Source organism: Amphiprion ocellaris, chromosome 18, assembly GCF_022539595.1.
Source record: "Amphiprion ocellaris isolate individual 3 ecotype Okinawa chromosome 18, ASM2253959v1, whole genome shotgun sequence".
In the NCBI taxonomy this organism is placed as follows: Eukaryota; Metazoa; Chordata; class Actinopteri; family Pomacentridae; genus Amphiprion; species Amphiprion ocellaris.
The window spans coordinates 32,301,534-32,327,234 of record NC_072783.1 but is presented as its reverse complement, the minus strand read 5'-3'; the positions used below and the strand labels follow the sequence as shown (position 1 = coordinate 32,327,234).

At 39.3% G+C, this 25,701-nt stretch overlaps 1 protein-coding gene and 1 long non-coding RNA gene across 5 annotated transcripts; both read left to right on the top strand.

Annotated features, from left to right (window-relative positions):
- The first annotated feature begins 40 nt into the window (after positions 1-40).
- Positions 41-17,405, top strand: LOC111568274 (thrombospondin-2-like). Of its 3 annotated transcripts, none has more exons than XM_035947949.2 (22): positions 41-1,608; positions 1,794-2,036; positions 2,136-2,201; positions 2,344-2,480; positions 3,284-3,544; positions 4,218-4,311; positions 4,394-4,558; positions 4,847-5,023; positions 5,322-5,495; positions 5,842-5,972; positions 7,506-7,640; positions 7,754-7,972; positions 8,110-8,217; positions 8,319-8,478; positions 10,517-10,635; positions 11,680-11,914; positions 12,313-12,540; positions 12,613-12,743; positions 13,080-13,220; positions 13,442-13,539; positions 15,085-15,224; positions 17,000-17,405. In XM_035947949.2, the coding sequence occupies exons 2-22, from the start codon at positions 1,982-1,984 to the stop codon at positions 17,005-17,007; spliced, it is 2,982 nt and encodes a 993-aa protein (XP_035803842.2). In that variant the 5' UTR covers positions 41-1,608; positions 1,794-1,981; the 3' UTR covers positions 17,008-17,405. The 3 variants fall into 3 exon arrangements, with proteins under 3 accessions (XP_035803842.2, XP_054860182.1, XP_054860181.1); XM_055004207.1 differs by having other exon boundaries at positions 43-1,608; positions 1,794-2,027; XM_055004206.1 differs by lacking the exon at positions 41-1,608 and having other exon boundaries at positions 1,722-2,036.
- A 2,094-nt stretch (positions 17,406-19,499) lies between these two features.
- LOC118470260 (uncharacterized) lies at positions 19,500-24,935 on the top strand. 2 transcript variants are annotated; one of them, XR_004847285.2, is made up of 4 exons: positions 19,500-19,722; positions 20,494-20,625; positions 21,559-21,707; positions 22,688-24,935. It is a non-coding gene; the product is annotated as an uncharacterized LOC118470260 (long non-coding RNA). The 2 variants fall into 2 exon arrangements; XR_008599447.1 differs by having other exon boundaries at positions 22,635-24,935.
- The last annotated feature ends 766 nt before the right edge of the window (positions 24,936-25,701 follow it).

The window sequence follows — 25,701 nt, the reverse complement described above, 5'->3', positions numbered from 1 at the left end:
GATAGATAGATAGATAGATAGATAGATAGATAGATAGATAGATGGAATTTACTAGTTTTATTGTCATGCTTTTTATGCTGATAAAAATGCAAAAAAGTCAAGCACTGTATTTGTAAATCTCCAAAGAAACTCCACCCAATATGAACAATAATACAACATTAACTTACATATACAATAAGAATTCTGTAAGTTAATGTATTAATTGTCCGTCTCGGTATGACTTGGCTGCATACAACAGAAACCTTCATTTACATGCATAAACTACTCCTTCTCATCATATCTATGCCTGCCTTTCTGTCTTAGGACACCTTCACCTCGACCTTGTTCTTTCTTGCTCCAGTGCACTGTTCCATGTAAACCCTTTTACTTTAAGCCCACATAATTCTCTGACCACTACATGCTTAAAGCCACGGGTCAATTACAGGATTTCGTCTGGTCTGCCTCCCATTCAGGTTCCTCTACGGGCTTAGAATATAAAATAAAAAGCTCTTCAAGTACTTTAGTCTGGTTTCTGTCAGAGAAATGGGGCAATTGCTGCAACTCCAAGCTTCGTCTGTCTTAAGCCGCCTGTTTGCATGAAGTGCCCTGTTTCTCAACCCTGCCTCAATCTCATTAGATGTCTTCTCGTTGCTTTTGCAGGACTACTTTCAGTCCGCAGCTGCCACTGCAGCCTTCATTCAGATTCACATTTCTGTGACAGCGAGTAGAGTGCCCTCTTTAAAACTATTTTCTCTCCAAGCACAGTGTAAGACGGACACAGTTGTAGACTTTGAGAGAGATCCCAGGACAGAGTGTGCCTTCCACACAGCATATCAACCCAGGAGTGTCACGCTAGACTTTGCCAAGTAATCTCACCCAAGACTTTACCTTTTATATCCCCTCAGATCTTATTACTTTTTTCCCCCTGACTTTCAGAGCAGTCACAGCACCTGTTTTCACTGTCTCCACCACTGAACCATTTCCAGAAAGATACACCATGTCTGTCCCCATTTGCTCCTCGATGCGATGTTTCTATGTGGAAATAGAGAAATTGTTGGAGTTCTCTGTGTGCGAGTGTGTTTGTATGGGCACAGGCGCTTGCATGTATGTGCATGCATGTCTGCACACATCTGTGAGATTCATTATTCCACAAGTGGAGACTACAGATGGAAAATATGATTTGGGATGATGATGCCTCTTTGACTCAGCAGGGAGAAGAACCAAACAGAGAGATCCCAATGGAAGTAGATGTTTTTGTATTCCATCAGTTTGCTCATCTTTTTGCTCACAGTCTTCTACAGACAGCAAAAACAAACACAAAGACACAAAAAACCATGCAAACAAACACATCAAGCCTCAGTTTTTTTTTTAGCAAAGGATTTATAAGGATGCCTGTTTTCTCGCTCCTAAAATATTGGAAAACTTGTGCAGCCAATAAGTGTGTCTGTGACTCAATGTGTGTGCGTGTGTGTGTGTTTTGTGTGTCTCAATTTGGAGAGTGAAGAGTGTAAATGATGTGTCTGGGAAAACCTGCATCGAGACGTCAACACACACACAGACAGAGCTACTTCCATCCAGCTGGGTTTCTCACTGGGAGATATGCAGCCCAGTTCATCGCCAGACAGACGGGTAATATATGGTCCCTGCTCCTGCCTCACACACACACACACACACACACACACACACACACACACACACACACACACACACACACACACACACACACACATGCAGACACACTCTCAAGCAAACACATAACCACATTAGAGCTTCCTGGAGCAACTAACACAGCCGTCTGCATGTTCTTCACCCAGATTTTTCTTCACCAACCTCTCCCCTATTTTCTTTGGATGTTTCGACCCAAAAACTACTGAGGCAGCTGTGCCGGTGATCTCCGCTCTGGAGGTGAGAAGGAAATAAGGAGACGAGGAAACAAGGAAAAAGGAGACACACATTCCATCACAGCCCCTGTGGAGCTGCTGCAGGGACGAATCTACCAGCCATGATTTCTAATCGTGGGGAAAGGCAGAGCAGCGAGGAGTACGCAGGTATGCAAGGTTAATTCCCTCTTTATCTTCTGCTTTTTCTTTTTATCTCTCAGGCAGCTTGTATTCTGTGGTGATGCTATATTTCATATGTGATTTATGTGTGAACAGGAATGAGTCCTCTGAGAGGTTTCCCCTGGCTTTTGATATTCTTCTATGCAGCAGCTGTGTGTGCAGGTACCACACGTGCATGTTGCTCATGCATACAAAGACTCACATAGCATTCAGAATATATGCACCAAAATAGTATCTATCTCTATTATAAATGCAGACTTAAATGTACAGTAAATGTAGCATAGACTGCATGCATTTTCTACAGGTGTGGGTGGTGCAAAGGTCGACAACGTGTCGTCAGAAATCTGTCGTCATCCATGCGAAGAGCTGATGGGTTTGCTCACTGAGATCTACGGCCTGCGTGTTGTGACTAGCAGCCTGCTTGAAGATCTGGAGAGAGTAGTAAGACACACAAATACATGTACATATCTGGATTTATCTTGGTGTGGCACAAGCAAGCGCTTGAATTTTAGATTTAAAAAACTGAGACAAAAAACTTGGGAAAAAAAGTTTTGTTTCAGCTGTATTGTGATTTCAAAATCAGAAACACATTGTAAAATTAAATTTTTTCCAGCTTATTATGAACAATTTGAGCCAATTTTCAAGAAAACTTTCTAATCTTAACAGTCCTTTTAATACATGTTGCATTGTTTGTGACCCTATTTGGGTTTCAAGGAAAGTCTGTGTGACAAAACCAGTTTAGATTTTGAAAAAATGAGACAAAAAGAACTTTTAAAAACAAGTCACAAAATCAATCTACTGTGATTTCAAGATCAGAAGCACATTGTAAAATTCAGTTTTGTTCCCACTTATTATGACTGATTTTCAGGAACACCGTCTCAGCTCAACATGCTTTGTAATACACTTTGCATTATTTGTGACCTAGTTGAGTTTTCAGGGAAATTTGTGTGACAAAACCAGCAGAGAGTAACTCTTCTTCCAGTACAAATGCCAAAAAAAGAATAATATTTTTTCTGGCAGGAAGGCTCTGTGGTTTGTGGTAAATACGTCAGTAGTTTTGGAAAAAAACTGGAGCAGAAAGAATGCCATGAGTGTGAAAATGTGGGCCACTGATCATGTCATGATAGTTGTGACCTGCTGTAGTTCAGGTGGAGCAATCTAAGGCAAATTTTGATTCTGCATTGATAGAAAAACTTAGATTTTAATACTTTGAAGGTGTTACATGTGTATTTTTGTATTCTCAGTTAAAAGAAAATGAAGAGATGCGGATATTTTTGGCCGAGCTGAGCAACAGTCGCAATGGCAGCAGCAGCAGCAGCAGCAGTCTCAGTAGCGGCAGCAGTGGCAGCAGAGGTGGCAACAACGACGTCAATGGGAGCAATGATGGCCTGGACAATGATCTTGACAGAGATAGAGACGGGGAGATGTGGTGCGCGCAGGATAGACGAGTGTACGAACAGGGGGAGGACTGGGAAGTCGACAGCTGCACCTCCTGCACTTGTCAGGTCAGTGCCATACAAGCTTTTAGATTCATCACAGGCAGACAGCAGGTCTTAACACCACCTGCATCAGCGAGGTCAGATGATAAATGTTCTGTGCTGTATCCATCTTTATCAAAAAAAAATCTGTTTTTTTCTAGGTGGCTCAGAGGAGTCATGTAATACATAATCCTTCTTGACTTGACTGTTGTGAGACGTGGATGACATGATTTTTCACTAAAGACTTCTGTGACTAAACTGAAACTACTTGAAAGTTGTGGCTTTACCCTGTTTCTAATCTAAATACTCTCTTGGGGGATTGTAGTTTTATATTTAACCAACAGACATGAGAGTTGTGTCAGTATTCTTGTTTATACATTCTCTACAATGTCAAACCACTCCTTTAAAATGTGTTTACTGCTTGGGGAAGTTTCACACTTACCCACTGTGGCTTCATTTATTTCCAGAGCCTCTATCTATATTTTATGCCTGTTTCATCCTCCTCCTCTCTGAGTCTGTTTCTCTTTATAAAACACCATTAGTTTTGTCAAAAATGTGTTGAAGGAGTAGCCAGACTTATTGTGAGTCATGTCGGCATACCGTTCCTCTGCAAGAACTGGCATTTACCAAAAACATCTGGATCAAATACATGATATTGTTCCAGAATATAAATGTATCATCGCTGGTCTGTTTTCTCCAGGATGGAAAGGCGGTGTGTCAGCAGGTGTCATGTCCACCCGTCTCCTGCATCAATCCGTCTTTTATCGATGGGAGATGCTGCCCTGTCTGTCTCGGTGGGTAGGATTTTTCTTCAGCTGTTTTGGAAATGTGTGCCTAGAAATCTGACAAAACAACAGTGTGTGTTTGAATCTAAAGACAACAAAGATGGCTGGTCCCCGTGGTCTGAGTGGACCCACTGTTCGGTCACCTGTGGACGTGGAGGCCAGCAGCGAGGCCGATCCTGCAACGGCATCATGCCGTCCTGCAGCGGGCCGTCAGTGCAAACCCGCAGCTGCACGCCGATGAAGTGTGACCGAAAGGGTAACACATCACTCCACATCTGTCACATGTTTTAATTCAAAGCAGTTTTTTGTGATAGATTTAGCCAAATCCAGTCTGAGGGAGTAAATTGAATATTTCTCAGACAGCTAAAAAAATTTAACTTCAGACAGATGGATTTTAGAGATTAGAATCATAATTGGAAACATGCTGTTTTGCTCTCAAGTGTACATGCAGTGGAGAGCTGTAGTGGTGGTCTGTGTTTCTTCCAGGCTACTATACAGGAAAAGAAGACTTTTTACAATCTCTGTGTGCTTGTTTCATGTCTAGGGCGAGCTGATGGAAACTGGGGCCTTTGGTCTCCTTGGTCTGCATGTACAACCACATGTGGGGAAGGCAACATCACACGGGTTCGTCTGTGCAACAATCCTCCGCCGCAGAAAGGAGGCAAAGGTTGCACAGGAAGCACTAAGGAGACACAACCATGCAACAATACGCTCTGTCCCAGTGAGTACAAGAGCACACATACAGTCATGAATCAAGGAAACAAATATCAGCAGGGCTCTATGTATATTTTTGACCATGCAGGTTTTATCAGAATTCCAGGAGCCCTGTAATAAATCCATGAAAAATGCATGGGTCTTTATGTTTCCGTCATAGAAAATTCTAAGGTATTGGAGTCATTAGAAATCCAAGACTACCATGATATAAATGGTCCTTAAAAGTCTGTGTAAATTTTGTGCAACTGCATCCATACAATCAGCACTGTGGGCCTTCAGTAGGTAAATGCTGTGTCTTTGTGCAGTTGCTGGAGGCTGGACGACCTGGACTGAGTGGTCACTCTGTTCAGACTCCTGTGGTGGAGGGCTCATGAGTCGCCAGCGAGAGTGTTTGAATCCCGCCCCTCAGAACGGTGGGAAGCCTTGTGCCGGAGACGCCGTGGACTACGAAGCTTGTAACAAACAGCCATGCCCATTAGGTAAACCTTAACTATGTCTGAAAACCTCAGGCTGCAGTACATCTTAACTGTGCAAGCAGGTAATATTCCATAAGTAGACTAAGCCTCACATCCATGGATAAACCTTAATCCTGTTTTATTGGCAGAAACATATTTTTTAAACAATGCAGTATTAAAAAATAATATCCTACAGTGTTTGTTCCACCTTTATTCAATTACTGAAGCTTTGGAAAGAATAAAGAAGTCTTTAAAATGTACAATTCGCAGAGAATGATTTAGGTTCCAGTGACCCAGTCTTCAACTATTTGTTTTGTGGCTGACTGTAAAAGACTGATTGTATTTAAATGCTCATTTCCACATGTTTCAGATATGTGCGTGCTTTCAAATCCATGTTTTCCTGGAGTTGAATGTACATCGAAGAGCGATGGATCATGGGAATGTGGACGTTGTCCGTTGGGTTTAAGTGGCAACGGCACTCATTGTGAAGATGAAAATGAGGTAAAGATGGGAAACATGGGATCAGACGACATGAACTCAACCTCATAGTGGCCAAATGTCAGTAATGTGGGGTGTTGGAAGTTGATAATTCTTGATTTTTGTTCCATAGAGTGTGTTCTTGCGGGAATGAATTAATTTTGCATTTTCTGTTGGACGTCTTATGGTGTTTCAAAAAAACATCATATGAGGCTTTTCAGCCACGCATACAGTGCAGCTCTAGGTGATATTTATTATTATTATTTACAGTTACCAGAGTATATATCCCAATAACACTGGTGACCCATACTTTGTCTCTAATACGACACTTGCATTGTGGATTTCTATGACCAGACAGCCATTAGATAGACAACCATGAAATCTGCTGCAGATAAACATTTCCCCCTCAGGATTCAGCACTTTCATCGGCCATTAACTTTTCATCTAGTGGAATCATTTGGTCGAAAATTTTAATTTCGTCTAATACTTTGGTTTATGAGCAAATATGTGAAACACTGATAACAATTCCATTATCCTCAGCTTGTGCTTCATGCTAATTTGCTAGCTAACACTCTAAATGAAGAGGATCGACATGATAAATATTAATTGATCATAAGGTTTGAGTTGCACGTTAAAAACTGTCCTGTATTTGTCTTTTTCTCATCTGCGATAGCCAGGGAAGAAATTACGGTGCAGCAAAGGAGGACTTGCACACAGTTTCGCTACAATATAAATGTAGTTATATACTGTATATTTTACATGATTTAAAAGGCTACACCCTTAAATAAAAACTGGATCTGACCTGCTTTCCCTGTTTGACAGCTATATATTAGATAGTGTATGAGAATGTGCTAATGCTATAGAATTATATCACTATAATGTGTTTATTTTGATCTAACTTGCAGTTATTTGGACTCATGGCATGTGTGTTTAATCAAGCCTTAGGTCATTGAATAAGCACACCTGTGGAGCAACCCACATATAGGGTGACTCATCATGCATGCCTCATTTTGCACTGAGGAATGTCCAACTGTGACCGAAACATTTGCACTCTATGCACATTTTTTCACTGTTTGTACAGCTCTGCAATTCAAGTACTTAAAATCCAGAGTCTAGTCTAACCTCCTGTTTTTTAAAATTCAGTTCGCTTTGCTGCATGTGAAATATTAAACCTGCTGAACCATGTTACCATCGCCACAGCGAACATGTCGAAATGCCTTTTAGTTCATTAGCACTGCATTAACTTACTATAGCTAGTTTTCTTCTTACCTTCTCTGGCCTTGTATAATGATGTGGATGAACTGCTTTGCGACACTTCAGAAGGGTTTTTGATCCTCCTTAATCATCTTTGTACTTCATGCATTCACTGTTTATTCTACAGTCTACAAAAAGGCACCATGATCACTTAATCTGACATAGTAACCATGTGCAAAGATACTCTGCAGTCTAATCCTGGCAAAGAGTTCCTCCTGTTCCCAACACCTGTCAAACCTTTGCACAAGCATTTCATGTTTGATATGCTGAACATGGATAATCTCTCATCCTCCATCTCTCCAGTGTGAAGTGGAGGGTGTTTGTGTTACAGAATGCATAAACACAGACCCTGGATTCTACTGTCTGCCCTGTCCTCCTCGCTATAAAGGCACCCAGCCGTATGGCCTTGGACTGGAGGAAGCCCTGGAAACCAGGCAGGCATGTGTTTTTCTCTTTGAAGAAGCATTTTACAGAAGGCTACGCTTTCTTTGCTTTGAACTACAATCATGAACCACAGAGGCTTTTGGATTCTCACGGAGATGTTGTTGTAGGTGTGCGAACCGTACAATCCCTGCAAAGACAACACGCACACATGCCACAGGAATGCAGAGTGTATCTACCTTGGCCTGGCTTCTGAGGTCTTGTACAAGTGCATGTGTGCTGTTGGCTTCGCTGGCGACGGCTTCCTGTGCGGTGAAGACTCTGATCTGGATGGCTGGCCCAACAACAGATTGCCCTGCAAGCAGAACGCCACCTATCACTGTCAAAAGGTAGAGAAACAAACAAACACAAAAACAAACAACATCCACTCTAATGTGGTTTCAAATCCATGTGACGGGTTGACAGATGCCTGGGCTGTGTTCTGTCTGAATGTGATTCAATTAAAATGAGTTGTGATTGGATGTAGGATAATTGCCCCACGCTGCCAAACTCTGGACAGGAAGACCTGGACAAGGACGGACAGGGAGACGCCTGTGATCCTGATGACGACAACGATAACATCATAGATGAGAGGGTGAGACTGAGGGACTTTGAAGCTACCATGACAGAAAACAAGTGTATAATTCCATCTTGTGTGTGTTTGTATGTGCACTTCAATGTGTTTGCTTGCTACAGGACAACTGCCCACTGGTGTACAACCCTCGGCAGTTCGACTCCGACAGGGACGGGATTGGAGACCGCTGCGACAACTGTCCATTTGAAAGCAACCCGCTGCAGACTGACACTGATGACAATGGAGAGGGAGACGCCTGCAGCATCGACATAGATGGAGACGGTAGGAGCTACTGCCCCATCTATTTTTATAGTCTAATTGATTTTTACATTTTTTATTTTATTTTATTTGTTTATTTTTTCTCTTTTACCCTTTATGTATTGATTTTATTTTCAGTACTGTTGCTTCAATTATTATCTTTAGCCTTGTGTTTATGGTTTTAACATATATTTTCTTTTTTTCCACTGGTTCTTTTTCCTTACTTGGATGTGGCATTTTTGTTTTTCTTTATTGTTCTGTCTGGTGTTATTGTATTGATTTATTTTGAAAATCTTTTACCACATTGTTCTCCTGCTTTCTTCTTCTGTTTGGACCGACCGGCCTTCTGTTAGTCAGTGATCTTCCTGAGTATCCTTCTTTTCTTTTTTTGGCTTTAACATAGCTATATAAATAAAATTATTATTATTACTCACCAAATATTGAACATGCAGTTATTTAACCAACAATTTCAATTTAATTACTATTACAAATTTAACAGATTACACTTAAAGATCCCAAACATGATCCTAAACGTCCCACTTAACGTATTCAGAACATTGAAACTGCTATTCATTCAAGGAAAGAACTACTTAGAACAAGGCTGTCATTCACAATAGTACCCTGCAAATACATAACGGAAATTGTAATCAACATTCAACATGTGCATTACACAAGGACGATGCAGGCGCTTTAGGAAAAACTGGAGCATCCATTATATAGAACATCATTCAACAGAGGCTTAAAGTGTTCTAAGGCTAAAAATGAGCCTAACCTGAAGCCTATTCCACCTATGAGGTGCATAGTAGGTGCATCCAGTAATTAAAAATGGGATATCCAAGGCATTCTTCTTAACGAGTACACATATTTCTCATCTTAAATGTGATTACAAATAACATGGTACCTTATTTTTGACATCTTAACAAATAAAAATTAAAAAAAGCAGTAGTTTCCTTTGCCTGGGCACCCTACCGTATCATATAATGCAACAGTGGGTTCTGAAACTGTCACCTGTAATAAATCTAAAAGAACTGTGATTCACAGAATCAAGAGGCTTGAGGCTATTGGGCAGCAAACAAAATGCATCTGACCCAACCTTACCCACCGGTTATCTCAACACTACATCTGATCTACTATGTGTCCTAACCCCAAACCCAACAGGGAAACTCTGTCTGAAGGGGAGAGAAATGCTGTTTTAGGGAGGAACAGTCTTTGGCACAAGAGCAGTAATTGCTTTCAAGCTCTTTGTAACAGCTGGAATTGAAGGCAATGACGCTAACTTCAGATCCATCTAACTGAAATCCACATTGTCTCGTCATCTGGTGGCGGATTGTTTGGACTACGTGATAGATTATGCTATTTTATTTCTGTTTCAAGGGAGAAGGTTTAGGTATAACAATATATCAGTATTAACTAGATCTCCATTTAGAGTATGGATAAGATTTGGAACATTACTGGTATGTGCTCCTGTTAAAAAACAAGCATTTTGCGGTTTTGAAATTTAGAATACATTTTATATTTAAGCGGGTGGTCTGCAGGTCATCAAAAACAGAATGTAATCGAGAGAAAACCATTTTGCAAAGTCTTACCCATGGGAGCATCAACATAAAAATGGGACTGACACTGCTGAGATGGAAAATCAAAGATATTTGTGCATGAAGTAAATAGCAGGAATAGAATACTCTTATCAAACATCTACTAGACTTGTTTCGAAACCATCTGCAACAACCGCTTGAACTTCAGAACCAGAAAGATATGATAAGATATGAACCAGCTGTAAGGAGAAAACCCAAAAAGCAGCTTATTTGTCATCCACAGCAGCATTTACAGCAGCTAAATGTGATAATGAGAAACTACTGTCTGGAATCAGGATCAATTGCGAATGAAACAAAGTGGCTTTACAGGCAATTTACTAGCACAAAAAATGTTGTGTTACTCTTGAAATATGGATGAAATTACACTTACCCAAACACAGTCTTGATTTATATTGGCAGGAATGTCTTGTTGTTATGCGCCACGCAAAATGCAATTTACCTGCTCTGTTTGTGATTCTCTTTTGTTTCAGAGGTTCTGAATGATCGAGACAACTGCCCTTTAGTCTACAACACTGACCAGAGGGACACTGACCTGGATGGTGTTGGAGACCAGTGTGACAACTGTCCCCTTCTACACAACCCACTGCAGGTTCCTGAAAAAACACACAAAACTCAGTATCCACATACATCGATCACCCGCAACCTACCTAATATTGCGTAGATCCTTCTTTGTGCCACCAAAATAACTCTAACGTGGAAACAGGACCTCTGGGGGTGTCCTGTGGTGTAGGACAGCGGATCCTTTGCATCCTGTGGGTTGTGATGTGAAATTTCTTTGGATCGGCCTTGTTCTGGCTCATTCCACAGATGAAATATCTGGACTGGGATTTGGGGAATTAGGCAGCTAAGTTATGGCCTTGGGCTCCTTTGGCAGGGTGCATAGTCTTGCTAGGGGAAGTCTTTGTAATTAGGAAGTGATGTGAGTTTGAGCTTGGTCTGTAATAATGTTAAGCTGGGAGGTACTTGTCAAAGGAACATCCACATGAATGCCAAGATCCAAGATTTCCCAGCATAACATTGCATTATAACAAGATGACCAATGCTATTCACTTCACCTGTCAGTGGTTTTAATGTTGTGGCTGATCGGTGTATAAGGGTACTTCAAAAAGTTCTCAGTCTCACCCCTAAACACGGGGTCATCCTGGGGCACAACTATATCCTATGAAGCCTTCTGTCACTGCCCACAAAAACTCAATTGGTTTGAAGCAAGAAAAGGAGAGGAAAGCGTTGAGCTGGTATGTTTTTGTTCCAGGACAATGTGCCGTCCACACAATACAGGTGGCAGAAGCAGCAAAATGTGGCTTTGAACTGTTTCCCCATGTTCTATTCACCCAACCTGTACCGTCTGACTTTCTGTTTCCCAAAATGAAATCCTACTTGTGTGGTCACCATTTTTAGAGTGATGATTAGGCCATGCATGCTGTTGAGGAGTATCTGGGGAATCGAGGTGTGAGCTTCTTTCATGAAGGGATAGTGAAGCTTGAACATCTTTGGGCCAAGTGTATTGAAGTAAAAGGAGACTAAGTTGAAAAACAATGCAAGAACAATCTTTCTGCTATGACTAGAGTGCAGTGATTGTAATCTTTACATATACTTCATACAAATACAGTATAGTGAATGTGTGTGTTTGCAGCTTGACTCTGACAGTGACCTGGTGGGCGACATGTGTGACAACAGCCAGGACATCGACGAGGACGGCCACCAAAACTCTCTAGACAACTGTCCCTACATCGCCAACAGCAACCAGGCTGATCATGACAATGACGGCAAAGGAGATGCTTGCGACCATGACGACGACAACGACGGCATCCCTGACGACCGAGACAACTGCAGATTAGTTCCCAACAGGGACCAGTTGGACTCCGACGGTCAGTGTCATCACAAAACACCAAAAACTAACACAAAGGGTGTCGCTAAAGAAGTAAAAAATATGTAAAAATATGTCTGATACCAAAATACAGATTTGAACGGATGTTGATTAGTTTGCCGTCACACAGGGAAAATATTTTGTATGATTTACAATGGATGGCTTTTGCAGTCATGCAGTAAAATCTTGTGACTGTCAGTTCAGTATGCTTCCAAAGGTTCAGGTCATATTAATGTTGGACATCAACATAAACAGTTTATGGCTCTCTGTAGTGTGATTAATCATATTTAAAAGATTATTTAATCCATCATGCAGGACATTCTCTGTACATTTTCACATTGTCTTGTCCAGTCTTTTTTTTAATGCATAAAGTCACGTTAGACTCTCATTCCCTCTCAGGCGATGGCAGCGGAGACGCATGTTTTGATGACTTTGACAACGACAGTATTCCAGATGCGCTGGATGCCTGCCCACTGAACCAGGATATTGGGTCTACAGACTTCAGAAAGTTTCAGGTTGTTTTATTGGACCCTAAAGGCACCACGCAGTCGGACCCGCTCTGGGTGATCCGCAGCCAGGGTACAGAGCTGCTGCAGACTGCCAATTCGGACCCTGGGATCGCTTTAGGTAAGATAAACCATTTAAAAAATAGAATAAAAAGAATTTGTCGACACAATAAACATCCCTTTGTTTGAACAGGATTCGACAAGTTCAGCGCAGTGGACTTCAGTGTGACATTTTATGTAAATACCAACCGAGATGACGACTACGCTGGCATCGTGTTTGCCTACCAGTCCAGTCGACGCTTCTACGTCGTCATGTGGAAGCAGGTGAAGCTTGAGTGCTGAGTTTAGCATTAATACCTCAGACTAACTGCAGACACACTCGCAGAAACACCTAACGTCCCCTTTAAAGCCTTGAATTTGGATCAAACGTTCTGTCAATTCTTCTATATCATCAGACATCTTCTTGACCTCAACCTCGTCAATATATCCCTTCAATGTTGATTTATAGTACAGTTCTTACACATGAAAAGGAAGCACATGAAAGAAAAGGCTTAACTTTTCTTGCACTTCCTTTCATGTGCTGTGACAGTTGTCAAGCATCTCTAGATACATCGACTTAACCTTCACGCTTCACCACACTCTGTTTGTCTGGGAGAGCAGGTGTCTCAGGCTTACTGGGAGAAAAGGCCATCCAAAGCTTTCGGCACAGCTGGAGTCTCAATCAAACTGGTCAACTCCAGCACGGGACCGGGGGAGTATCTGCGCAATGCTCTGTGGCACACTGGAAACACCAGACACCAGGTACAAATCAGTATCCTCACATAATTCTCTTTTTCTTGCAGACTGATGATGATTTTTCATGACATTTCTGCCATGATGTGGACCTTTTCATCCTCTTTGCAATAGCTTGAAATTACAAAAAAAACCCCATTCATTTAACAGAAAGTCATGTGTTATAGTAAAGTGCAGACACTCAGTTATATAATTTAGTCCATGCTGGTGACTCTGTGTGGCTGTTCCAGGTCAGAACATTGTGGCACGACCCCAATGAAATCGGCTGGAAGGACTACACAGCCTACAGAATGCACCTCATCCATCGACCCAAGACCGGGTTCATCAGGTACAAATACAACTTCATTGCACACTAAATAATCAAATACTGGTTGGATTTATTATGGATTATTGATTCTTCAGTGACAATGGCCCCATAATATCCAGCATATGTGAGGAAAATCCCCTTGTGTTCCTCACTTGCTTGGAAAACTTTGTTAAATACTTGATCGACAGCTGATGAATTAACCTGTAGATGTATTGAGTTCAAGTATTCATCGCTTGGCTGTGTCTTTCTCATTGGGGCTTGAATTTATATTTTCGCGTTAAGCTGTTATGAGACACAGCTGGATTATGATCATGGAAACTATCAAACATTTAGAAATAGAAAAACACTGGAGATTGGTGGGATTGGTGTGCTTCCTCAGGGGAAATAACTCTGCATTAGCAGTAACCTTTCACTTTTAATTTACAGTTAAAGGGTTTGATATTGTTGACTTGGCTTTTTAAAGGACCACACCAGTGTTTTAAGCCATTTACTACTCACACTGCACATTAGCGCTAATCATTTCGAAAGCAGTTACAGCTTTTCACTCAAGCATGAAAATGAATTTTCAGGAAGGGACTTCAGCCTTGCTTGGAACTAGAGAACATGTCTGTTTATTTTTGTTTCACAGTAAAGTATTAAAATTCATGTGGTTAGTGCAGAAAAAGCTGAGGCATGTTCTTTTAAATCAAATGTTTGTGGCCCAGTTCAGTTCATGTAGGTTTTAGCAGAGCAACAATCTGCAAAATAACTTCTTAAATCTGTGAAAATCGCATTCAGTGCTGGCCTCAGATGTTTTTACACTCAAGGATATCATCAATCTCTGAGAGTTATTTTATGATAACAGTGTAATTCACTTTCTTTGTTGTACCCAGTGCTCCTCAAACTGCCACAACTGCTTATGCTTAGATGTATTTTTCACTAATAGCCTAAAAAAATGGGATATGAGTTCTCTGTGCTCTGCGCTGTGTGCAGATGGAGAGAACAACATCAGTATAAAGATTTTCAAAACCTGAGAAAAAGTCACGAGCAGCAAAACCATTATGTGTCTTCACCACAAAGTTTTTAAATATATACAAGCACTGGCCATGTTGTGTTCTGGTACTGAATGATTTTACTGTCAGATGACTGTACAACTGTACACTTTCTGAATGTGAGACTGAAAAGAAATTCCAGCTCTTTCAATGTGAAGGACAGACATTCTTTGATATTTCGGATAGCTGGTCCAAAGCTTCATTGTACCTGCTTTAAATATATCTCCTTTTGACGTCATATCCTCAGTTACACAGGAATAAATAGTAAAATATGGAATGAGAAGAACAATATGCAACAAACCTGACCCAGAGATGTGGTGGACACTGCCATTAGTGGCAGAAGAAGGATTCAGGTCTGTTAATTCAAAGCAGCTGGAACAGATGTTTTTATAAAGTGTAACTACAGTCTCTTATAGAATTTGAGTAATGTTTGACTCAGCTCACAGCTATACATTAAGTGATGTACATCTGTAACTGAGTTTAATTAGCCTCCATTGATAAACACTGTGCCACCTGCATTGTGTTCCTGTTGCAGGGTAGTGGTATATGAGGGCAGGGAGATTTTGTCCGACTCGGGGGCCGTTTATGACCACACCCTGGCCGGAGGCAGACTGGGACTATTTGTCTTTTCTCAGGAACATGTTCTGTTCTCAGACCTCAGATATGAGTGCAGAGGTGAGATATATTTCAATATTATCATCATAGCTGCTCATCAGTGGTGGAAAATTCAGTACCAGTGTGAAGTATAATATATACAGTGGGCATACTGAGGTGAACTGAGCTTTAACCACAGCTAAGTTGCTTAGTTTAGGTTTTCCTCAGATGAAGGTTCAAAGGACAAATGTGAGGTTCATGACAGGATTATTGGAAAAGAAGAAAAAAGAACTTACCTGTAGTAACGTGTTGTCTTTTTTGGGAGCTTTTCTCAAATGATTATTATTATTTTATAGTTGGTTGAGGTGAACCTAGTTTCAAGTATTTTCTGTACAGTTTTTGGTCTTTTTTTTTTTGCATTTTTTCTATTTTTTTCAGAATTTAAAAAAATCATTGGATAGTTGTACCCTTTTAAACTTACATGCAACAGTTTAAGGCACAAAAAGGTACCTTTATTCATTTTTTTTTTAAATTTAAGAAAAAAGGGCAAAAAAGAATTCAAATGGCCACAGACTATACATAAAGTCATTAAAATTAGGTTTACTTAAACCAACTGTATCAGTAAAATACAACTTATACATGAATGCATCAAATCTAGGAATTTTATGTAATAATAAAAAATAATAAATCCAATCTGTAGAACAAATCTGTAGTCTTCCCCCCCAATTTTGTCAAATTTTTATTAGTATTTTTTTGTTAAAATATTGGATTATTATACGTTTTTGTGCATTAAACAAGTATATGAACTGTACATGCAGTAGTTTAGACAAGGTTAATCTCAACTAACCATACCAGTGAAATACAACGTACACATAAGTGTATCATCAATGATTTGATAATTTAATGTAATGAATAAATAACATTTAAAAAAAAAAAAAAAAAAACAACTTTGGCACCAATTTGTAGAATTTCCTTTTTAATTTTTCTCTCAATTTTTTTTATTCATCTCAAATATTGGATTTTTAATTTTTTTTTAACCTTTTTGGTGTATACAAACAGTACATGAAGTATTTTAGACTGGGTTCACCTTTACAGTAAAATACAACTTAAACATGAATGCATTAACAATCTAATAATTTCATATAATGATAAAATAAACCTGTGGCATTAATTTGTGCATTTTTGTACTTTTGTTGATATTTTTGTAGTTGAAATTATGAATGCATGCAAACAAATAAATGTATATACAGTCTCCTAAATATAATTGCATTAAAGATAGCAGAGCAGCAAAGTAGAAAGAGTAAGTACCTCAGAACTTTGCTCATTTACAGTACTGACTAAGGGTACGTCGTGACTTTTCACATCTGGTTTCAACATGAATGCAGACTTCAAAAACAAGATACGGATTTTTAGATAATGGACAATGATACCTTTCTGGGCCCATAAACATATAATTGAATTTAGCTGTCTAAGAAGTTAAAGATTTCTCCTTGTGGAACTATTAGTAACTCATCTAAAATATGACAAGTAGCCAAAACTAGATGCTGCCTTTTTTAAACAAGGTATCACTAGCCACAAAGGAACTGCTGCTTTATTTTTATGATTTTAGGTTTATTATGTATGTGTAAAACCATAACTGCACCTATCAAATTAATGCATGAGTAAACCTACACTATTTTTCTCAGTAATGTGGTAGAACAAAAGTATAAAGTAGCACAAAATGGAAATAATCAAGCAAACTGGATGACTTCCCACCACTGCTGCTGATCATCATGTCTCTGTCCTCCAGTGTTCTTCTCATAAAAGTGTGTCTCTAATGAACATGTCTGTAATCGGTTTTTCTTTTGTATTCCTAGATAACTGAATTATTTTCCTGGGATGTTCAGAAAACTCCAACCACAACCCACCAGAGATCCACATTAATTCCAGAAACCCTTAATACCACTGAGAGAGAATGAGAGGATGCACCAGGCCTTTTTACCCCGCCAAGGCTATCAATTAGTGACCATCATTTATATCAGCTTTTTATGCAACAGTATCGATTTCAAACCGTCTCATTCGCTGTATATTTCTGCTCCGACAGCATCTCTAATGACAGTAACTTCTTGTTGCTTTTCATTTGTGCTTTCCTAATGGTTGTAAATAATTATTTATTGCCAGATGCCAGATATGAGAGGGACAGATGCGAGGATAAATTGATGATGGAGTAAGTAGAGCAGATGCCTGGCGGTAACTTATCAATAAAAGGCTTTTTTTAATCAACCGCTTCCTTTTTTCCCCTTGTCTTTTATGGTGACGCCTGTAAACACTGGAGCGTTGAAATGTGGTCTCTAGTGCTTTCTAGTGGTGGAAGTAATAATGACAAAGTGATGAATAGGAGAGAAGACAAAAAGTCAGTCATAGTGGATAAAGGTGAAGAAATGTTGGTCAATTTTAAGATTTTAGGATATTTTACTTCCATTTCAGACTAATGTAAGGAAAATATCCAAAATATGCATGTAAAGGTTGATTTTAATTCATTTTGTCTCTAATTATAATGGCATAGTGGTGCATTGGTTAGCGCAGTTAGCAAGTGTTGGGTTTCCCTTTGTGTGTTCTCATGTTCTGGGTTTACAACAGGCTTAGCTCACCTGGTAGAGTTTGCATCTCAGGTAACAAGACTTCCAGGCAGCGTTGGCCCCGTGGTTAAGGGTCTGGGTTACTGGTCAGAATGTCAGTGGTTCAATCCGCCAATGAGCAAGGCCTCTTAACCCTGTCTGCTCCATGTCTGACCATGTGCTCTAACCCCACCTTCCTAACAAGCTTGGACGTGCAAAAAATACATATCTGTCAAGACTATCTCCTCAAAATGCCATTTTTTCCCTCATAGAAATCTGCACTTGAGAACCGCCAAACCTCCAGTTTTTTTCTTCCCTGTATTTAAAGGTCTTTCACTGAGGGGTTTCTTCATATATCATTCATAGCCTGATTTATACAGCATTTTATTCCTAAAAACAAGGCAAAAATGGGGTTCTTCAGGATGTTGACAGCATTTCATAATTCATGGCGTGCTAAGAAGAGACATCCAAAATCCCTTCCCCTGTAAAACCTTTGACTCTAACATATCCACAACGTCTAAGCAAAGTTTTGAAGATGGCTTCATCCGATGGTCACGTTTCTGTATTTACAGAGTCAAATGGAGAAGTTTAAAGGTAAGACTTGTAGTGTCTCCCTTGAGGTAAAAGTACTATATACCTTCCTGTTATCAAAACATCCTGCTCTCCATATGCTACAAAATAAAAGCTTCAATAAATTGTGGGCTACTGAAATTACACCGTGAATCATTTAAAGTCTGTTCAACTTATTTTGATAATTTAATTTAATTTAATTAGAAGTTGTCATGTCTCAAAAAGACTGATACAAACTGTTGTGTGGATTTTTATTATTGTTGTTTAATCCTAACTATTTTTAAAGTGTGGGCTATTCATTATTCACAATGCAATATACAGTAAGTTAGAATTATTTTATATTGTTTGCTATCATTACATTTAATCTATCTGTCTGTCTGTCTGTCTGTCTGTCTGTCTATCTGTCTGTCTGTCTGTCTGTCTGTAGCTATTTTAACACATATAAATGTATTTTACCATTAAAAAGTAGATCTTGCTTAGAATTAAGCTAAAGAAATACATTTTAATTGTGGAAAATGGCTTATTTTGTGATATTTTACAGTATTTTTGACACCCCTGATGCTGGATTTTCTTGAAAATAACATTTGTACTGTTTGGTTTATTATTATGTTCTTTAAGCTGTTGAAAAATGCAGAAATCCAAGTCAAGTCATGTAGTTGTGTAATGTAATTGTAAGTGACTCTCCTATGCTCATACTATTGATGCTTGCCCTTTGCTGTCTTTTGACACCTTCCCCTCGACCTTCTCGGTCCGTGTATATTTTGGCAATTGGATTTTCCGTTCTGAAACGGGTACTGAAAAACAAAAAACCGGTGGTTATTTGATTTTCGTTTTAAAATACAAAAATTAAAATTGAAATACGAGGAGTTTTTCATTTTCATGATCAAAAAAGGATGTACGCAATTTTAAAAATGCTTTGATTTTCATTTTACATTTAGAATAAAAAAAATTAAATCAGGAAGAGACAGAAACGAAAAAAGGTCAGTTTTTTCATTTTCTGAGACCGGAAGTGGTCATCAGCAAGTGTGGAGCCAAACAGAGTGGTGCATAGACTGGATATAATTTTTTTTCCATTAGTTTTCATGGTCAAAATTAGAGATCAGGTGGCCGATCTTAAAATAAATCAATATTGATTTTTTTTATAGAGAGCGTTAAAGTTTTGCGAAGCCAGGGGGCGGGGCTACTTTAGTGACAGTCTGGTCTGGAATGATTGACAGGTCCTACGGAGAAGGCAGCAGAGACTCTGCTCTCCTCGTTTGTATTAATTCTGATATAATGACTGTTGGTTTATTTATCGGTGCAGCAGCAGAACATTTTCCACAGACAGTTTTCCTGCCCGTTGGCTTGTTTTAACCAGTTTTCTGCCTCCAGCTGATTCTACCAGCAGACACTGAAAGGACTCTGATAGTTCGGTAAGTTAATGTTTATTTTCGTATCGGTGCCGCTTTTACTGTACTTCATATGCAGCTTTAGTGTCAGATATAATGTGTGCCATGCACTCCAGATGTTGGTGGAGTTTATTTCTGTGTGTGTTGACCAGAGAAGAAAGTTAGCATAGTAAATGTTAGTTTTAATGTTCGGATCGCTAACCGAGCTAGCTGCTCAGTCATAGTCTGATTAAAGCTAACGTAGCATTAAGCTAGCGTAGCATTAAGCTAACGATGTTTGTGTTGAGTTTCATGTAAACAGCTGAAGTGGGTTGTGTTACTGTAATGTGGTGCACTTAGTTAATATAACTGTTCATGGAAACGGTGGTTCACATTAATGTAATGTTTAGAAAACCTAAATGTGATTAAAACAGTAAGGTTAAGGTTCTGTGTTGTCAGTAATCCTGAATATCTGCTGAGTCTCTGAAGTTAAACTGGAGAAAACAGTAAATCTGCTCTCTAGTTGTTAACGTTGTTTAATGACTGATTCACATGTTGTAGTACATCTTAGTGCAGATTAGAAAAAAACCTCCCAGAATATGTCCAAAATAATGATGAACACTACATTTATTACATTTAAATTACAGCACAGAGAACCTGGATAATAAAATCCTCTCCTCTAAAGCTAAAGTGACTACAGGCCTTTCTGTCTTTCAGTGCTTGGAAAACTACATGAAATAGGAAATCTGTCCAGGGTCACTTTAAAATGAACCTCTGCTGTTGATGCTGATACTGTGATGTCTGTCTTCATCTCAGGTGTCTCATGTTCACTGTGAGGATCTTCTGAGTGAAGCGACCAGCAGAAAAAAACCTCATCTGGATGTGAAGGAGACTAAATGGACGACATCCTCAGTGAACCACTTCCTGTTTAGCTTTCACTTACAGAAGGTCAGACCAACTCTCAGCAGTTTATTATTCTCTGTTCTTAGTATTCACAGGTTCCATTTATCACCTTTAACTTCATCTCTGCTGTTAGAGCAGAAATACAATATAAAAAGTCCATGTTATTTACAGCAGATATGCAGCATTAAAACAGCAACACATTCAGAGCAGGAGCTTCATTATTACCTTTATTGCACATTTAAAAACTACAACACTGAAACGGAGCTACAGCTCTGTGTCTCGTAGAAGATTTATTTTCAAAGCTACATGTGTGACGGTAATAATCTGTTCCAGAGCAGACCTCATTAGCATTTCCGCTAGGTTGGCTAACCTTTCCGGTCACTCCAGGGATGCTGTTGTCGGTAATGTAGCCAGAATATGGATTCATTTTTCATTTGGGCTTGACAAAGACATGAACAAAAATATTCAGAGCAAGTGGAGCAGCTAGCTAACGCTTATTACAGTTTGATTTACATTTTCAAAATCACATTTTTGAAATCACGTAATTTTTCCATAAAACATATCACGGCTTTTATTTTGCAAGAGATAACTGGAAACGCTGTTTATCCGTAATTCCGCTAACTTGACTGAACGTGGGCTGCAGTTCCCGTTATTTAAACATCAGTATGATATATAAATGCAGATGGACTCACTATGCAGACATTTTTATTGATGTCCAGTATATTTTGTAGAAATAAACATATTTGATAGAAATATTAGAAATGGATTTCTGTTTCCTCATAATAATTTAGTTAATGCCATTAAATGCTCATCAGTGATTAGTCTTTAGTGTGAAACTTTTACTTTGCACCTATTATGTTTGAAATACTGACCAACAGCTCAGATTTAACTGTCTGTAGTTCCGTTTTGATGGATGTTAAACTTTCACTCAAAGCCGCCAGGAGCTGAGTCTTTAAAATAACCGCCGTCTCGTTACAGAGTGAAAGTAGCAGTTCCTCCTGAAGGTCAGAGATTGCAGCATCTGAGGGCCTCTTCAAAAGAAGACGGAGTTGATGAAGGCGTTCTGGAGCAGGACCAGAAACACCACGACCAAGCAGCCTTGAGATCTTAGACAGCGTCTCCCTCAGGTGGGTGTCAACGGTGTTCATAGTCAGGTCTGTGGTAATCCCATCAAAAAACAAAACAGAAAAAAATCTAGATTATAAATCAACATGTAACCAAAGCACTCTGTGTATAACGCCATAGTATAGGATGTAGTTCAGAAAATGTCAAAGTATAGTATACTTTACTCAAGAATAACATAGTATGGCCTGTAGTTCATAGTATAGCATGTCGGCAAAAAACCCTATTGATTATTATGTGGTTCAAAAAGCACAAAATGATAGGATGTTGCCTAAAATTGTCATGTATGATATGTGGTTCAGAAAATGTCATAGTGCAACATATTGTCAAAATAGTATGTTATTCAAGAAAACATCAGAGTATAATATGTCGTCTAAAAAATGCCATAGAATAATATTTCATTGCACAAGTAAAAGTATAGTAATTTTAAAAACTGTTCAAATTCTCATAAAATGTTGCTAAAAAAGAACAAAAGAAACTAAAACAACAAAAACATCATAGTAATATGTCAATTAAAAAAGCCTGTAGTATAGCATGTCACCCAACAAACGTCATAGTTTAGCCTTTAGTCCACAAGGTGTTGTTATGTCCCGGCTGTCTGAAGTAGGTGAGGAGCAACACAAAAACAGTCCAAACGCTGGTTTCCAGAGGGTTAGACGAGTGTTTATTTGAAAGAGTAAGTTTACAACAACACAACATGTGAGGGGGTTAAAAACAAATGGGTGTTAGTAAAATAAAAATAAATAAACAGAACTAAAAGTGAACTTCATGTTGACATTGATGGACATTCCAACCAGGAACAAAGTAAAAGATAATCAATACAAAAAAAAACTCTTCCTGTTCACCTCTTAAAACCCCAAAACACATCGCAGTAGCTCCCTAAACTAAAACTACCAATGGGTTCCCTGTTTTCCTTTGTGAATAATTCAAAGGTCCCTCTCTATCTCCCCACACATCCACCAACCACTGGAACACATCTCCAAAGTTCTGCTGGACCAGCTCAGCTTCCCCTCAGAAGAAGTGCTGCCACCTGCCAGATGAAGGAGCCTTTTGAGAGGCAGCTGGCATCGTGATTGGACTGTACTTTGGTCTGTTCCAATCCAGCTTCAGCTCCAGAGACGGCAGGCGGGACGAGTCAACGGAGGCCTGGTGGATGAAGGCATGCAGCTGAGTACAATCCAGAAAGAGACATACATTGTAGAATTGTAGTAATTGTGGGCTGACTGATTTACTGATTATCAGTATTTTATTTTTTACCGATTTACGATAATAAATAAATTTAAAAATGGCGCTACTTTGGCTCTGAACCTTTATCTACCTGTGGTCGCTCTGTCTTCTGGAGTGATTTGATTGGTTATACGTCACGAATAAAACTCCTTTAACTTAACATCTGTAAACAAAACAAAAACGTATCAACAAAGTTTTCTGTTAGAGTTTGTGTTCTTCTAAGTTTAACTCCAAGATTTTAAATACTTTCATTTACTGCAAATGAATATCTACTCCAAATGTCTCACTAATAATCATTATCAGCATTAAAAACCCACAAAACACCCCTTTATACTTGACCACACTTAGTACAGTCCGGTTCCCTCTTCTATAAATCTGCTTGGAATCTTCCACTTCCTGTTTGTCAAAGTGGCCTTCTACCTGGACAGGTTTTGTTGGAGCTCATGCAACAAACATTTTGGGTAACTGCACTTTAATATGGATGGATGACACTGAATTAGACTCTGTTTTAATGAGACTGAGTTCAGATGTGTAGCTCTGTCGTTAAATAGGAAATTATTTCCCAGAATTCACAGAGAAAAGTCTGAAATATTTGCTAGGTTAGCGTCCCACATGTTCTTTGACTCAGCTAAAGCTAACTCTCTCCAACTTCTGGATCTCTTGAGTTGCTTGTTGTTAAAATATCTTGCTAGAGGTGCTGAAGCTCAGAAAGTCTGAGATGTTTGTTCAGAATAAGCTCATTCTCAAGTCTGATCTGAACTGTCCTCTTTTGTTTGAACTTTCCCTAAACTTAGGAGTTAATGACAGAGCAGCACATCCAGACTCAGTCTCATTTATGTAGAGATTAAACTTCAGTGTCATTCATTGATGTTAAAGTGCAGTTTTTCAAACGTTTGTTGCACATGCTCCCGACCAAACCAGTCCAGGTGGAAGATGATGTGAAGAGAAAGCTCCAGAGGATGAATATCACACATTTACGTTGGAAGTAAATGTCCTTTAATTAGACATTGTCATGCAAAAGTTGGATTTCCCTTTAATGGTGTTCAAATCTTTGTTGAGTGTTTTATTGATGTTGGTTTCTAAATGTTTTCTGACACTCGGCCCCAAAGATTAAAACCTTTTACTGCTCACAAGCTGCAACAATTCACACATTATCAACTATCTTTCTGACTAAACTAAGGTAAAAAATGAAAAACTGCCTGATTCCTGCATCATGAATGTAAATGTTTTTGGTTTTTATGACAGTAAACTGAATATATTTGGGTTTGACATTTTATAAACCAAATCAAGAAATGAATTAGTGGAGAAAACAACAGATTAATGGACAAAGAAAATGTGTTTTCTAACATATATGGCTGAATTACTACAACATTACAAGATACATACAATTTTAATTCAATTTTATTTATATAACGTCAATTACAGGTCAAATTGTCTCAAGACGCTTTATTTTTATATTTTTTTTCATTTAAAATATGACAAAATAAGAAATGTAAAGCTCTTGACTAATCCAATTTATTATTTGGTTTTTAAGAGACTAATTGACAACTAAAATAATTTTCTCCACTAAAACTAATAAACATGAGGTCAAATAGAAGGAAGAGTTTTAAATACTGCAGTCCCACGACGACAAGAATAAAGTTTGTCAACAAAAACTAAATCTGCTGGTGGATTCCATTAAAGTCCTAATAAATTATAATAAAGTGTGATACTAAAGGTTTGTGGTGCTAAAAATCTCAAAGTAAAGATATCGAGTTGAACATCTGGATGGAGGGTGATAAAAGTTGACCTCCCTTCATTTCTGTGGAGCGACTCCATGGATTTTATGGATGTTGGTTAAAGACCTGCTCTTCTAGTGGTCTTCCTTCTAGTCGCTGTAAAAAGTCAGTCCATCTTGGCCTCTTCATGACAACTTGTTCTGCCTCCGACCTGGTGGAAACTCCAGAAACTCGGGAAAACCTGTGGAGACTCGAAGAACTCCTGGAGACTCGAAGAACTCGTGGAGACTCGAAAAACTCGTCGGGCGGGGGAAGGTGTGGTGGGCCGTGGGGGGAGTCAGGGCGGAGAGTAGGGGGGGAGGGGGGGGGTGGCCTCCCCGCCTACTCCCCCCACCCACCTCCCCGCCTACTCTCCGCCCTGACTCCACCTAGACTCCGCCTTGGCTCCACCCATGTGGTCACACAGAAACTACGATGCCAAAGGGACGACGAATTTATTTCATTTTATCTGATCTGTAGCTCAGTGAGTTAAGGATTTGCCTATGGAGTTGCAGGTCGCTGGTTCAAGACCAGACACTTCTTAAGTTTTCTCAAAATCCTGACAAAGACAAAGAAAGAAAAAGGCCGCTGGCGGGTCTTGAACCTGCGACCTTCCAGTCCGCAGACTCTCTTCTTATCCCCCTGAGCTACTCGCTCAGATACTAATTCTTCTTTTTTTTGCGCATTTATCATCTATTTTTTGTCGTTTTCGAGTTTTTTTTTTACTCGAGTCTCGACTCGACCGTTTTTCTCAGGAGGTGGGACTTCAGCCTTTGTGCTGGAGGGTGGAACCCTCAGTTCCAAGACTTTCTAAAGCCTCCACACCTCCCGAGTCCTCAGGACCTGAGCTTTCACACAGTCTGAGGGCTGAAATTTTCGAAGTCCCACAGTAGATCTCTGTTAGATTGAACTTTCAGACAGTCTGAGGGCTGATTTTTCTAAGTCCCACAGTAGTTCTCTGTTAGTTTGAACCTTCAGACAGTCTGAGGGCTGAAATTTTCTAAGTCCCACAGTA